The 16,685-nt window shown below is 37.8% G+C and overlaps 1 protein-coding gene across 3 annotated transcripts; it reads left to right on the top strand.

Moving 5' to 3' along the window:
- Positions 1-275: 275 nt before the first annotated feature.
- LOC131165014 (protein OBERON 4) lies at positions 276-16,441 on the top strand. Of its 3 annotated transcripts, none has more exons than XM_058122624.1 (4): positions 349-491; positions 694-3,812; positions 15,316-15,910; positions 16,188-16,441. In XM_058122624.1, the coding sequence occupies exons 2-3, from the start codon at positions 800-802 to the stop codon at positions 15,870-15,872; spliced, it is 3,570 nt and encodes a 1,189-aa protein (XP_057978607.1). In that variant the 5' UTR covers positions 349-491; positions 694-799; the 3' UTR covers positions 15,873-15,910; positions 16,188-16,441. The 3 variants fall into 3 exon arrangements, with proteins under 3 accessions (XP_057978606.1, XP_057978607.1, XP_057978608.1); XM_058122625.1 differs by having other exon boundaries at positions 16,160-16,441; XM_058122623.1 differs by lacking the exon at positions 16,188-16,441 and having other exon boundaries at positions 276-491; positions 15,316-16,134.
- Positions 16,442-16,685: the final 244 nt, after the last annotated feature.

The following is a 16,685-nucleotide window of genomic DNA, read 5'->3' as shown; positions in this document are numbered from 1 at the left end:
AATAAAATAAATATTAATATAAAATTGCGGAGTTTGAGTTTTAGAATTATATTTTTTATTTGATATAATACCTAATAATTAAAAGTCAAATCCATTATTTATATTTCCGATATATTTTTTTAAAAAAACAATGAAAATAAAATGCAACACTGTTCATATTGGGTAGGTAATTTTATGGGTGTACATAACTTTAATAACAAAAAAATTATTTTTTATTTTCTATAGGGCCCATCCCATTTCCCAAGGTGAGATTATGCGCTCTGCGCACCCGGCGTATTCAAGTTGGCTTCTGCCTCGTTTAACGCCCCTGTTGTCATCAGTCGTTAAAACTGCGTTGACTGATATAATTAAAGCCTTCTTTTTGCCGAAAACAAAACGCTCGCTCTCTCTCTCACAACCTCGACGTCCCCACAAAAATCTCGCCTGGAAATTTTCGCCGGCGGTCGCGCTTCTCGATCAGGTCCGGCCAACCTGTATAATCGCTGCCTCTGGTAAATCTTACTTCGCTCTCTCTGTTTCTCTATCTCGTTATTTCTCTCTTTTTCTCTCTTTTTATCTTAGGATTTCATACCTGTGGACTTCGACGTTTGGGGTTCAAACAAATCTAGGGTTTCGAAGATTCTAGGGTTCTGTGGGCTCAATCTTGTTTGGCGTTTTATTTTTTGGCTGTATTAATGAAATTTACATGTCCAGCTGTGGAGTGGTTCGGAAGATTGGAAAAAGAAGCTGGGGTTTATGAAGCTCAACTTTGTGCTTAATGTGTTATTTTTGCGTGTTTGCTTGATTCTGTAAGTTAAAGATGAAGAGATTGAGATCTAGTGATGATCTTAATTCTATTGGAGAGAAGAGTGTGTGCAAAGACTCCGATTCCAATAGATCATCGTCGCATCGGAGTTATTACTACAAATCTGAGAACGGACGGAAGGGATTGTCGTCTTCGTATTCATCTCGGTATGATAGGTCCGTGGATGAAGAGAGAGAGAGTTTGAGGTCAGTACGGAAGCGATCAGACTATAACTCAGAGAGTTTTGATAGGAGGAAGGGGTTTGATAGGTATTGGGAGTGTGGGGAGAGAGGAGGGAGTGTGGTGTCATCGCCACGTAGTGGGTATAATGTGGATCGGATACACCGGTCTGAGAGCTTCTGTGGTTCGAGGAGGGAGTTCCCAAAGGGGTTTAGATCAGAGAGGGATCGGTCGCGGCGAGAAGGGAGTGTCTCTTCATGGAGGAGGTTTGGCGGAAGCAAAGATTATGATGATGGTGGTAGGAGCGGTAGTGATTCGGTTAGGGGGACTAGGGGTGGTTTAGAGGATAGAGGAAGTGCAAGGTCACCACGGGGATTGAGAGAAACAAAATCACCAGCTTTGTCGAAGGACTCGGGTAGTGAGCAGTCAAAGAGTATTGAAGTGAAGAAGAATGAAGAATTGCAGGTTGAGAGCGCTGGCGGCAGTGAAATGGAAGAAGGGGAGCTGGAACCTGAACCAGAACATGTATCTGAACTTGAACCTCAAAATGAAACCAAAGCTCATCCTGGTTTGGATCCTGATTGTGAAGAGGTTCGGACTCGAGAAGTAGTTGAAGAGATGGTTCTTGAGGATCAAGGAAAATCTTCATCTGAAGAAGAGAAAATGCCTGATAAAGAGAGTGGTTCGGAGTGGAAACAGGAAGTTGGACGGTGGGGAACAGAACATAGCAAAGAGACTGATTGTGAGGGAAAGATGGAAGCTGAACCACAAGATCCAGCAGAAGATGTGGTGCAGGAAATTAATGAATTGCCAGATTGTCATAATAATTTGACTGATGGAATGGGAAGCAGTAGGGATGAGTTTAGATCTTGCGATGAAGGTGGTGGAAAAGATGAATGCTTCAGGGATGGTAGCATCTGCAAGGAAGATGTGAAGGAGGACATAACAGTTGATGAATCACTGCCTTCAGTGAAGGAAAGTAAGGAAGACAAGGGAATACACCTTGAAGTTGATGCAGAGAATGCGAATTTGCAAGAACCAGGTATGGAGGTTGCCCAGGAAAATGGGGTACCTGGAGTAACCTTGAACCTCATTATGGATGAGTTCACACAGAACTCCAAGGAGAAAGGCAAAAATGTGGCTTCCGATATACATGATATAACAGGGGGTGAAGTATATGTAGAAAGAGGATCAAGCAATCTTGTAATTTGCAGTGACAGTGATATGGAGGGGCCAAGGAGTAGGGGCTTTGAGTTGTTCTCTGGCCCCATGGTTAAAAAACAGGAGAGAATGGACCAATCAGACATTAATAAGCTTAAGGATGAAAAATTAATGCTGGAGCCTCTGGATCTTTCTCTCAGTTTACCTAATGTTTTACTGCCCATTTCTTCCACCAATTTAATCCCAGCTCCTGGTTCCCCTAGTCGTGCAAGGAGTGTTCAGTCCTTAAGTAACACTTTTCGCACAAATTCTGATGGATTCACTGCATCAGTGTCATTTTCAGGTTCTCAGCCATTTGCTCACAACCCAAGTTGCTCTCTGACACAGAATTCACTCGATAACTATGAGCAATCAGTTGGCAGTCGTCCTATCTTTCAAGGAGTGGATCAAGTTTCCCATGGAACTTGGCAAGGACAATCTTCAAATGATCCTAAGCACAAAGATGTTCCCTTGTATCAAAAAAATTTATTGAATGAAAGTGGCTCTCTACATCAATTGCACATGTCGCAAGTTATTTTAAATGGTGAAGTTGTGCAAGACCAACATTTGAGAGTTTCAGAGAGAAGCACTAAAACCCCCATAGGATTGGATCGGCAGTTGAGTTTTCATAAACAGCTGTCAGGAGCACAGACAAGGCATTTCAGTGATGTTAGATCACCTTCACAGAGTGTTGGTTCCCGCGAAACTGTTTCAGAATATAGTAAAGACAAGAGGCAGTTAATGAGAGATAAAAATGGTAGTATTTTATATAGGACTAGTAGCCAGAATGAAAATGAACAAGTGGGGATAGGTGGAGCTGATTTTGTTCAGACGATGATTGCGATGATAATTTCTGAACCATTCTATGTTGTGGCTAGGAGGTTTCAGGAAATGGCCGAGCGATCCATTGCATGTCTGAAGGGGGGCATTTTTGAGATTATGGTGAATGCAGCTAAACATGGGCAACCTTGTCCATTTCAGAAAGCACTGCAGAAAGGGTCTGATGTTACCTTGGAGATGCTACTAAAGTGCCATAGGGCTCAATTGGAGATCATGGTGGCTATGAGAACTGGTATACATGATTTTCTTCAACAAAGTAATAGTATTTCTGCATCTGATTTGGCTGAGATCTATCTGAACTCAAGATGCAGAAATCTTGGCTGTCGGCAGCTTCTGCCTGTGGAAGAATGTGATTGCAAGGTTTGTTCACAGAAGAATGGTTTCTGTAGTTCCTGCATGTGTCTTATGTGTTCAAAGTTTGACAATGCATCTAATACCTGTGGTTGGGTTGGGTGTGATGTTTGCCTTCATTGGTGCCATACGGATTGTGGATTACGAGAAAATCTGATTAGAAATGGACGTAGTTCGACAGGGGCTCATGGGATTGCTGAAATGCAGTTCCATTGTGTTGCATGTGGCCATCCTTCAGAGATGTATGGTTTTGTGAAGGCGGTTTTTCAAAATTTTGCAAAAATGTGGCAAGCAGAAACTCTTTCCAAAGAGCTCGAGTATGTTAGAAGAATATTTCGTGCCAGCAAGGATGTGAAAGGGAAACAACTGCGTGATATTGCTGATCAGATGTTGGAAAAATTAGCTAAGGGGTCTGACCTTCCAGAGGTTTATAATCCTATTTTGCATTTCCTTACTGGTATGTTTTCTAACTCATTCCTCATGGAACTTTATTTTTTGTTTATCATTGCCACGTTTTGGGAATGATTTGATGTTTTCATGCTCTTATAAGCATTTGGGTTGTTCCTAGTTTCATGCCTTTCAAAAGCTAATTTGGTTGTTAATAGAGGTGGACCAAGGAAACGATTTGAGTTGACTACTCACATTGTTTGAGTAGACCAAAATTAACCAATTGGAGGATGATTTTATTTGTTGTTTTGTTTTGTTTTTTTTCTTTAACTTTTGTTTCGTTATGGTTATTTTTATTTTTATTTTTTAGGTGGCTCTTGTATACAAATGGGAATATCAACTACGTATGCTTATGTTGTTCATCTCATATCATTATTGATTTTTTTTGACGATAAAAGAAAATATATTTAGAGAGGAATACAATTTAAAAGAGGGCATGCCATCTTTGAGAAAAAAGACAAGAAAATAAAAAAAGGAACCTAGCTAACAATTGGAATAAGAAACCCCCACTTTAAACCTTCCCTTATAATTCACTAAGCACTTCAAATTTTCTAATCATGCTGTTTCTGCTTCAATATCCTCTTACCCCTGTCCAAGTGAGCTTTGTTATTTCCCGAACTGGCCACAAACCCATCTCATCCATCAATGGATGTGCTTCTAAGTCGAGTGGGCAAAATCCCATCCTTGCACAGCTGCTCCTTACCCATTCCATCTTCCTCGATTATAAAAGTACCCTCTAAACCTACCATCAGAGATGGTGGCACGTACAGTAAATCTCCAACTACCCAAGTATGCCAGATAATTCAGAATCATAGCTGCACTGTTGTTGAACCTCATCCAATAGCAGACCGCTCTCATTCGCAAATTTACTAATATCAACACTATCATAATCTGACATAATGCCCAACTTTCCTTGTTATTACTCTTGCTACTCCTTGCACTGTTCCTTGCATCTTTTTGCCCAGCAGAAATATCTTGCTTGCCCACCCGGAATGTGTAAACCCTGTTAAATTTCTTCCCTTACCAGTAGATTTATCCCCCTCATTGTCGGGAATCCTTTGAATATCACCTGACCTCGTTACTGTACCGCATTGTCATCTCCTTACTCAGCTAAGGCTGATGTCACTTTCTTGATCAAGCCCTCTTCCTGGCAGTGACCCTCTCAAACAAAAAGTGCCGGAGCATCAACTGAAATCCCAAGATTAACCAAATTGCTGTCGTCCTTTGCTTGAATCTGCCCTGCAGGATTCACTTGTCGACCGCCCTGTGCTTGGATCCCCCTTTTTGCAAAATATGGAGTTAACCCTGTTCTGTGAAAGGGGAAGGGCTGGCTCCTGCTCCACACGGGAGTTAGCTGTACCAGGCTTATTCAATCCCTTACAAAAACTTGAAATGGCTGTTTACTTTGTTTGTGAGGATAAGAAATTTGGGCCTGACAAGGAATCCCATTTAGCTCTAACATTCTTTGAGCCCAAGATGTGTTCCTCTTACCTATCTGACAATTGACTCTCATCACTATCCACACTTTGTACAGAGATTATTGTCCTCCTGCGTTTGCACTTCCTTCCACAGTGGATGTTCTTGAAGCCTTGTATATATTCCTTCCATGGCCGTTTCGGTTGGTTATGCCAGTAATTATGGAAGATCTTACAAAATCATTATTTATTGCTTTACTGTTGAAACAGATGAAATCTTCTGATAGATGTACTTTAATCAGATAGATGAGCATGCTTTCTGGAGTCTTACACTGTATTGCAATTTTGGAAGATGCCAACGTGATTACATGAAGTCATGAAAACTCTGTACCGCAGTTTAGGATTTATGCTTGATAGCAAGGATTAGAAATCAGAATGTTTCAAAATTTGTAGGGTCATTTTCATGATGATATTGTTGGTATCTCTGATTGAATGAAAAAGGCTATCAGTGCATGGGGGTACTCCAGAACAGGACAAGGGGAGGATTAGACATATATGACATTGTAACTTTAATGACCTCCTTTCTTGCCAAAAATAATTGCAGGAGTGTTTTTTTTTTTGGGTGAGCAATAAGCAACCTTACTTATTTCAAAGGCTGGCTCTATTGAATTTTTGTGATATTTCATAATTGCTGCTTGAATTGAAATTTGATGGTTTTGTCTATGTTGATTATTTATAACCCATACTTTGGCTCTCATCACCCTCATTGTCATTGCCATAACCGTCTTTTCTTCTTCTCCCCTCTCTCTTCACAAGTATACATTCTCTAGTTGAAAATGTATGCTTTGATGGACTCTATAACTTGACTTATATCTGTAGATTTTAACTGATCTTTAATTTATTTGTTTTTGACTCATTAAAGCACAAATGCAAACATTTATTGAACTTTTTGTTTTTTGGTTTGCATCATTCTTTCACAAGTTAACAGATATGACATTATAAATTTAACTCAAATCTATGTATTTATGTTGAATTCGTGCATGTCAAGGCTGCATTGGCAGGTAGTTATTTTTTTATTTTGAAAATTATTTTTCAGATTCCTTCAAAATTTGTATTAGTTTGTCAAAGTAATAGATCTTTGTAGTTTTTTATCATCCTCCCCTCTCACTTGCTTTCCCAGCACCAAGAAAAAAAATAAAAAAAATGGTTGCATGTGCACATAATCTAAATTATGTTAATACAATTAAAATAATATAAAATTGGAATGAAAATCTGTTTTGAAATTTGCTATCGATACCTACTCTAATCTCCCTTTAGGTGAGTATGGTTGAAACTTTCTTAGAACTCCATGAAGCTATCAAAATAATGAATAGCTTTCATATAAGACCACCAACTGGTCTTTTTTGCACTCGATATAACAAATAGCTGTCATAGAAGCATTCAATGTGCAATATTTTATCTCTAAATTATGCATTAATATTTCTATCAATGTTATTATAAATTTTGTTTGAAAATCTTAATGTATGGCTACTTGTTTTCATTTTTTTTAATTGATATTGTTAATTTATATTGGTGTCCGTAATCAATATTTTTACCAGCATATTTTTAATCTTTTACATATTCATATTTTTTTTATAATTTTGTTCCTTATCCTCCTCGTATCTTTTTGGGTTGCCATAATGTTCCCATTTCTATATTCTTGTCTTCTAAGAGGGATGGTAGCTTGTTGAATTTTTATTATTTAAATTGGAACTTGAATTAGACAGAAACAACTGATCTTGTTCAGTTGTTAGGGGTGTTTGTTTCTTTTCATGTTTCTCCTGAATAAAATAGGAAGGTCTGGATGTCAGATTCGGGGGAATTTTCATGTAAATCTTTCTTCAATCACCGTACTCATGGTTCAAATGCGGTTCAATTCCCTTTAGACTGTCATATTTGGAAGTTTAATACTCCTAAAATCAAGTGTTGACCTGGTTTGTTGTTCTTAATAGGATGAATACCAATGAGTTGCTTCAGTTTAGAAGGCCCTATAAAGTTCTCTCCTGATGCATGTGTACTTTTTTCCAAAGAAATGAGTCAAATGCAGTGGGCATTTTTTTAATGCATTGTTCTTTCTCTTGGCACATCTAGAGCAGACTTTTTGGTGTTTTGGGGGAGCATTGGGTGTGCCCTTCTCTTATTTGGAAAGTTCTTCTCTAGAAGTTGAAGGTTTTTGGTGAAGGGAAGATTCTCTGGCAGTGTTCTTCTTTTGATGTAGTTTGGTGTATTTGCTTAGGGCAGAACTCTAGAATCTTCAATGGGAGGGTTATGTCTTTCGTTTTAGTTTGGAGTAAGGTTCTGTTTCTGCATTCAGTCTGGTGCTCTGTTTTTGGTTTGTTTAGTGGAAGCAGCTTGTTGATGCGCGCAGAGATTGGAGAGCTTTGTCATATATCATTGTATTCACCTCTGCTCTTTTTCTGTGTTTAAGTGTTTATTGTAGGGGGATACCATTTCCTCTGATTCTTGTATTCTTCTCTCTCAAAACAACTTCTTTATTTAAAAAAGGAATGAATCTGCATCTTGTTTGGGCCGTTAGTTCACAGTGGCAGCATCAACAAGTTAATTGAATATGTTTTGAGATTGTACCGTATCAAACTTCTCTTGAAGGTTAGGCTGGTATATTTGACTTTCTTCCCATAAATTCTGAGCATTCATAAAAAAATAACGATTAAGCAATCCAACTTCCCTGCATATGCTAAAACATAATGTAACAGTCCAATTTATTTTGTTCTCTCAAGCACACCATCACTTGGGGTGGATTTTTTGCATTTGAAATCGCTCAATTGAGGCTATTATGTTTGACCGATTGATATGACTGTAAGTTCCAGATGGAAGGATATAGATTGAGCCAGCCTCTGAATTAATTTTTTTTTAAAAAATTATTTTCCTTTCTAGATGGAAAAGTTGCACATAGTGCATATTTATTTATCCATTGAAGACAAGATAAGGGAGGGGCGACTTAGATGGTTTGTGCATTTGAAACTTAGGCCAAGCAGGGTACCAGTGAAGAGGAGTGAGCTGGTTGGTTAGAAGAGTAGGTTTTGACATGGTTTGCGCATGGAAAGGTGTATTGTCCATCTCATATTTTGTGTGGCATACTATTGTACCCATAGTTGGCCAAATTTTGATTCAGGTGTTTGACTTGGAGGCAATCCTAGATTTGTATTTTGGGAATGTACATGCAGAGAAAGTTAATCTGAGATTGGATGCTTGGAGACAATCCCTTTGCAGATTGTCGACATATTATGTTGTGGTCTGTCTGGGGTAGATGAGAGTAAGAGGTCACTTTGTCAGTTGTGCTATGATTCTGTAGGCCTAAGTGTGAGCAGTTTGGATTTGGGAAACTTAGTATCTAAGAGCATTGCTTTAGTTTAGTTCTATCTACTTTTGGGCAGCCTATGGCCCTAAAAGAGGATTTATTTTGTTTAAATCAATGTTTAGTTTTACTTGTTTTTGTAAGATTAAATGAATGGATGATATCATGGGTATTTTGTAATGGAAGGTTGGTCTTTGAAGTTCAGGTCAAACGGCTATGCCCTATATTGGCCTCTTTGTTTTCAGCCTCTGTGCTGCTGCTTACTGATAATTATCTTTCAACCAGAACAAAGAGCATTGCTTTAGTGGGTATGTGGCTATGACACTCCCCTCAAGAACATAATTCCCCTAGGCACAAGGTGACTCTTATTGGGTCCAAAAGAAATGTGTGGATGCAAAGCTGCTGTTAACGCCTTATTTGTCAGGCTTCTCGCCTTTTTCTTCCTTGTGTAAGGTTTAGTATTGGCAATGGGGATAGTTCATTTTTGAGCAGTGTATTGCGGATGCTCTGTTCTTTAATGCTTATCCTTGTCTCTATGATCTTTTAAGTTGTCATAATGCTTACATTTCTGGATTACTTATTTATTTGCTTATATACTTATTTTTGGGACAGGGTATTGTTTCTTGGAATTTTTATTTCAGATGGAATTGAATGAGGCAAGTTATTATTATTTTTTTTTTTCTCCTGGTCTTCTCCCAAAAGATAGCAGGCAGGCTTTAACCTTTGCATGCGTTGGGGGAATTTCTCGTAAATTACTCTTTGATAATATAAGGTTCTTTCCAAAATTAGGGCCTTTCCTGATCCATAGTCATTACTAGAAGTTGTAGAACTAATACCCATGAATCCATGATTTGCTTGAGTTTATAAGGCGTGATATAAAGCTTTATCTATGTATAGTGGTGATTAAAATGCTCAATTGTTTGTGCATTATTATTTCTCCTGGGACATTTTTAGCAGACTTTTTGATGTTTTTGGAGAGAGCATTGAGTGTGTCCTTTGGAAATTACTTATAAGGCTCGATATAAAGCTTTATCTGCATATAGTGGTGATTAAAATGCTCAATTGTTTGTGCATTATTATTTTTCCTGGGACATTTTTAGCAGACTTTTTGATGTTTTTGGAAAGCATTGAGTGTGTCCTTTGGAAATTACTTTCTTAAGAACTTTAATGGTCTGCTTGGAACTTGGAAAATATTGAGGAAAGGAAAGAAAAATAAGAAGGATTCTATTTTTTAATGTTTGGTTATCAAAGAAAGTAAAAATTTTAATTTTACACATCCTTAATATTTGATATTTGTTACTTTTGAACCATATTAGAACAAATTTTCATTTTTAGTGGTGTTTGATATAGAGAGAAAATATAGTGGAAAATGAATTTCCTTCTTATTTTCCTTTTCTCTTATTTTCCCAAGCAAAATCCTTGATCCAAACTGGCCCTAAGGTTTTTTGTTGTGGGAAGGAGGGTTGACTTTTGAGTTTGGAGATGTGCTTCTTGTGCTGTGGTTTGGTGTATTATTTGATTGGGGCAGAACTCTAGAATCTTCAACGGGTGAGATGTGTCTTTTTATTTGGCTTGTGTAAGGTTCTCTTATTGCTCCACTCTGGTGTTCTGATTTTGGTATATTTATAGGACTCTGGTTGGGCTGGGCTGGCTGGCTGATGTGTAAATATATTGGATGGAGGGTTTGGTTACATTAGTAGTTTATTTTAGTTTGTATTCTTTTCTTTTGTTTTTTTAGGAGGGTACTTCGTCTTCTAATTCTTGTATTCCTTTATTTTTGTATTATTCTTTCTATGTCGATAAAATTTCTTAATTTATGCTCCACCCCACCCCACCCCACAACCAAAAGCCCCTCACAGGGATAAAAAGCAACATTTGAATGACTATACCTGTTAAATTTACATAATTTGGTAAATGGTAGATATTCAATGGCATGTGATTGAAGAATAAAAAGGATATGCAAGGCAGAACAGCTGTGAAGGATTACTACAAGAGATAAATAAGGAATCAATTGGAGGAGATGAGAGGGGATGAAGAGGAAGAAGGAAGGAGAGGGAGGAGAGAGAGGGGGAGAAGGAGATACAAGGGGAACCACATGCTCAACATCTCAAATTAAAAAGCACAAAATTGTCTCCTCACCTTGTTGAGAATTTTTGAGAAGATTTTGTTGCTGAGATTAATTTTTCTCCGGAAGTGGTTTAGCGGGTATTTTGAGCATGGAGTTGGAGAGTTTTAGGTCTCTAGCTAGCTGTGATTTCTTTAGCTTGGCCTTAGTTGTATCTTGGTCTTCCTGTAGGGTGCGCAATTGTCATGGGATGCTTTTTAGGATCTGGTGATTGAGTTGGGGGAAGATTAGAAAATTGAAAGAGGCTTATCTTTTGTTGGTGGGGTAGGATTCCTCGCACTAGTGCTTCTCTCTCCAAGATTCCCATTTTTTAATCCCAAACAGATTGACTGGGGCCTTGGAGAGAATTATGGGAGATTTCTTGTGGGCTGGTTTTGGGGAGAATAAAAGGGGATCATCTTGTTAGTTGGGAGGCAGTTACCATACCTAAATATTTTCTTGGGTGGGGGGCAGGCAGGGGGGGGGGGGGGGAGACGGGTGCTTCACAATGTTGGTTTCTTAGAACATCTCTTTAATCGGAAAATGGTTATGGAGGTTCCCTTTTAGAGTCTAGCTCCTTGCGACATCAGGTTATTAAAGCAAGTATGAGTTGCTAGAAGTTTGCTTCCCAGGTAGCTTGGGGTTTCTTTCTTCTTATTCACTTTAAAGTGGGTAATGGCAATAGAATTCAGTTCTGGGAATGACATTTGGGTGGTTGAGACTTCCTTGGAGCTGTTGGTGCTACGTTTGTTTAGACTTTCTCCTGTCCATAATGCACCAATTTCAGCTTACTATCATTCCGACGGGGGTTCTTCTTCTTGGGATTTCATTGCTTTAGGATTCTCAACCAATAAGAGGTCGGTGAGCTACCTCTTTATTGGGCATGCTGGATTCTTTTTGGCCTGCTTTGAGGGTGAAATGTTAGGTTGTGGGTTGGAGGGTTGTTCAGGGTTTTTCTCTTCAAGTCTTCTCTTAATCATCTTTTAAATGCTTTGAATCTCAGCTCTTCCTGTCTGAGCAGAGTTGTGTGGAAAGAAGAAATTCCTTCTAAAATTTGGGCTTCCATCTAGACTCTTGTTCTTAATAGGATTAATACAAATGACCTGCTACAGAAAAGGAGACCTCATAAAGCTCTTAATCCAGAGTCCAGAGTCCAGATGTTTGCATGCTGTACCATGAAGCACATGAGACTAATGATCTAATGCTCATTTTTTTCTTTGCTCTTGGATGGCAAGGTACCTGTGGAACTCTTTTTTTTCCTCTTATAGTGAGGACTGGGTAGCTCAGTAGAATGTTTATGACTTTTTGTTGGTGAACTTGTGGGGTTTTGGGAAGAGTAAAAAAGGGAGGATATTTTTGGAATTGTACTGTTTGCCATTTTGTGGTTACTTTGGCTTGAAAGGAATTCAAGTATCTTCAATTTTCCACTTTTTCTGTGGGAGAAGGTCACTTTTTTGCTTCTTTTTGAGCACATTCCTCTGAGTGTTTTTGGGGGATTGAAGCTGTCTGATATGCATAGGGATTATGAGGCAGTGCTGCTGTAATATTGTTTTTTTCTGTCAGGGAGGATAACTTGTCCTCTTCTTCTTGTAATTATTTCTTTTCTTAATGACATTGCTTTTATAATTCAAACAAAGTCCAAGAACAGGTTACGTTGAAGGAGTGTTATCAATCCCACTTATCCCTTCTGAATGAAGCCCAAATTTCTTCTCAAGAAGTTCAAGAGGTGCCTGCAATTGGCCAAGCTTTGGAGCATAACCTAGACGTAACCTTTACCGTGCAATGTTTGTCTTCGAAGCAGATTCATGGTGGCCATTAGGAAAGAAGCAGTTGTTTGGGAAAGATTTAGAGGGAAAGAAGTGACTATGGAAAGGTTAGTTTCAAGAAAATCAGGAAGCTTGCCTGTTGCTTCTGTTTTTTCAGAGGGAGAGGTTTTTCCTGTAGAGTCGGACTGTCGATGAACCATCTTCAGTGGATGAAAAAGAGGGAGGCTCCTCTAGGAATCAAAATTCTTGTGAGGATGAGATTCAGGGTAATATTGTTGGTTTGGGAAAAAATACTACTGGCTGGGTAGCAAATTCTGATAAATTTAGGGGTATCTTCATTGACGCAATGCCGTATGGGCTTTGAAATGAGGGAAAGGTTTTGAGGAAAAGCCAGTTTCTTTTGGCGAGAAAAAAAAAATTAAAATTAAAGAGAGATTCAGGAGGTGGTTTAACTGTAGTTGAAGAGCCAACTGTTCAGAAGGGTGCTATGGCGAGAGGGTTAACATTTGCAAGGAAAAAAAAAACAGTTTTGAGGGGGGGGGGGGGGTGTTGTTTTGCACAGTGAAAGAGAAGGCATTAGTGATTTTGAATGTGATGGCCGTTTGATTTTGGATGAGATTCAGGAATAGTATGACCATTCTTCTGGCTCTTCTGATATTTGTGGGGATTTAATTTATGTGCTCCCTCCAATGGAAGAATTGAATGGGATTAGTTTTATTGAAAATGATGATACAAACAAAATGCAAATGTGTAATGATGGAATTCTGCCCGTTCACAGAAGCAATAACTGTAAATGCACCAGAACAATTGGGAAATATTCAAATACCTAAAAGAGCCAGCTATATCAGAGTAATTATGTTGGAGTTGAGTCGTATAGCTTCTCATTTGTTATGGCTTAGCCCTTTCTTCTATATTTTCAGAGAAAGAGAATTGGTATATGATCTATTCGAAGCTGCCACCGGTATGAGAATGGTGCTTAATTATTTTCGTATCGGAGGAGTAGCTGCCGATCTACCTCATGGTTGGATAGATAAATGTTTGGATTTCTGCGATTATTTTTTTTCAGGAATTACTGAATATCAAAAGCTTATTATATTATTATATATATTATCAGTAATTTCTCTCTCTTGATATATATATATATATATATTTTTAAATAAAAAATAAAAAAACAATAAATCCCAAAAAGATACATCCATTACAAACACACCCCATATACACATATTCCTACCACAAATTCTGATGAATGTAAAAGGCCAGAGCATATCTTTTCACGGGCCGAAGAAAGTGTTTTTCTATTTACTTTCAGAAAAGGGGCCAATTTTCTATTCTTTCCTTAAATTCAATATAATATTAACTTAAATATAGACTGATAGGAGACTGAAAATGAAAGTCTCTTTCTTGTGTCCATTCTACATCACATTGTCTAAACAAGAATATCGGATGCATTAATATGGAAAATTTTGATACTTGAAGATGAAATTGGAAATATCGATTAATTCTTGCAGAGTCCAAAAAAATGAAATATGAAACAAAAAAAGGTAAACTAAATGCACACAATAGCTACTAGTTAACTAAACACATTTGGGTTTAGGACTCAACAATCCCTTGATCCTATTCTATCAAATCAGTCACCAAATTGGGTCAAAGTAATCCGTCCAACAACCTTGTTTCCCATACTACATTGGCATATGAAATAATAATGGATGGTTACACTACTACATTGACATGAAATAGTAATGGATGGTTATGCTTGGGGGTGGGGGTGGGGGTGGGGGTTTTGTTTAGGTATTTTGGTGCATTATAGGACATTAAAAATGCATTAGACCAAATAAATTGAGTTCCTTATTGTTAATAATTGTAGCTTGTGGCTTAGCTTTTGAACATTAGCATGATGTTTGTCAAATACAAGGTGATGACATCTTGTCATGCTATGTCTGTAGCCATATTTTTCCATATGACGATGTGCTGTAGTTGGTGACGTTTCCTGGATATTTGGGTTGTGAAAATTTTGAAGAAAGAACACTTGTTTGTTTTTGCTGATGCTTTTTATTGTTTATGTATTGATCATACTTTGGGCAGTTTTGGTGTAATTCATATATTAACTTTAAATTGAACTCAAGATCTTCTTCATTTTGGGGAGTGAACTACTGTGTTTTTCACTCTTGTCTCTGATTTTTCCTCATTATCTACACATGGACCTTTTTAATAGCAACAAAATGAGCACTTCATAAAATATAGTTTTTATTCTCAGATGGTATCATTTAGTGTACTTTTCACCTTTATCGACTACTGTTTCATTTTTTTCATTGTTCTTTTAACTTGGCATTCATGCTGTCTAATTTCACATTTGTGGGGAAAAATCTTCCATGGTTGTGTTCCCGTAAATGAATTTGCTTTCCTATACGTATATTAGAGAACTCTTTTTTGTTTCTTGGATTTGCTATCTGTTCGGACTGTAGAGCCAATCCTCATTTTTCTTGCTTATTTGCCACTTGTGCTTTGGCCAGAGGGGACCAGTAATAGACTGGTTTGTTATCAGTAGTGTTTCCTCGGATACCACCTTGTAATGCTCTTACATGAAATGTTTGGAGCTGGAAAGAGGGAAAAATGCTATAAAACAGTGGAGTAATCATGCTTCTGTATGGAATGTTGCGTTATTATCATTGATTGCCATTCTTGACGATGGAATCATCAATTGTGGTCAAATTGCCATAATGAGAATGTTTTTGCCTGGTGGTTACATTATGCATTTGGTCTCATATTTCTGATTAAACATCTTTTTCTGCAACCCAAGCAGCTGGGCAATGGCATTTATTTTTCCCTCCTTATTCTTGGCATGAGACTTATTCAAATCCTTTACCTGATTGCAGAAAATTGTTCTTCTGAGTTGGGCAATTCTCCCATTCTATCTGGAAAGGAACAAGGTGAAGGAAGCAACAGGATTACTGGATGGGGACAGGAGACTATAGGGCCTGATTCTGTCTATTCAGAAAAGGCTTCTCAGTTGGAAAGAGTAGCCAGAATTCCACAGTTTGATTGTGACAGGAATGATAAGCAGAGTGTGAATCCAGAGTTACAGAATGGTTCTCTAAAGGAACCCGTTTTTGATGAATTGGAAAGCATTGTCAGAATTAAACAAGCAGAGGCTAAAATGTTTCAAGCTCGTTCTGATGATGCAAGAAGGGAAGCTGAAGGTCTAAAATGCATTTCTATCGCAAAGAATGAAAAAATTGAAGAAGAGTTTACAAGTCGAATAAAAAAACTGCGTTTGGTTGAGGCTGAGGAAATGCGTAGACAAAAACTTGAACAACTCCAGACTCTTGAAAGAGCTCATCGGGAGTACTCCAATATGAAGATGAGGATGGAAGCGGATATTAAAGATCTGCTGTTGAAAATGGAAGCTACAAAACAGAACCTTTCCCTTTGATCAACTGACAGTTCTTTTTGGAACCGTCACCATCCCAGGTAATTTTTCCATTTCAGCGATGAGAATTTTATGCTGTGTTGTAACTTTAGGATTTCCATTTGCCTTTTGTCTTTGATTTCTAGGTGTATCTTCCAATTTAGTGTTGTCCTTTTCGCACTGCTAACTAGAATTTGTACAGAAAATACTCCCTCTATGTTACAAATGGTTCCAGTGAATATATGGAAGCGATCTAATACAGAAGTAATAGATTCAGTTTTTATTACGCCAAAGTGCAATAGCTAGAACAGGCCTTTTGGGCTGTATCTCTTTATGCAGGTTCTGAAGGAAATATTTGCGTTGATGGGTTTTGTTGATGGCCAATGAGTCCTGGCGGATGCAGTCGTCATAAGATGGAAGTGATGATGATTGGTGCAGTTTTCATACTTTTTGGTTATGTTGGAAAAATTTTGCGGATGAAATTAGGATCATAAATTTAAATATGGATGAATTCGAACAAATTGTAGTATTATTTTATATTGTATCTTATGTAAATTCAATACAAAATTCAAATTCAAAGTTTTCGAATATAAGATTAGATTTTTTATGTCAACAAAGCAACGGAAAGCTTAAAATATGATAATACTTCACACCTTACACCCGGTTTGGCAGTTCGCAATTGCATTGTTTGACAATATGATAGAAAGGACTGATATATTGTACTGCTTTTATTGATTTGTTTGGAGAGTATTTTTCCAAAATGAATTTCCAAGCGTGCATTTTGTATGGCATTTTCAATCAATGGCAAACCCAAAAAGTTCTGAGTTGGGTCAAAGT

The sequence above is a fragment of the Malania oleifera genome, chromosome 9 (assembly GCF_029873635.1).
Source record: "Malania oleifera isolate guangnan ecotype guangnan chromosome 9, ASM2987363v1, whole genome shotgun sequence".
NCBI lineage: Eukaryota > Viridiplantae > Streptophyta > Magnoliopsida > Santalales > Ximeniaceae > Malania > Malania oleifera.
This window is presented reverse-complemented; position numbering and strand designations above follow the sequence as displayed.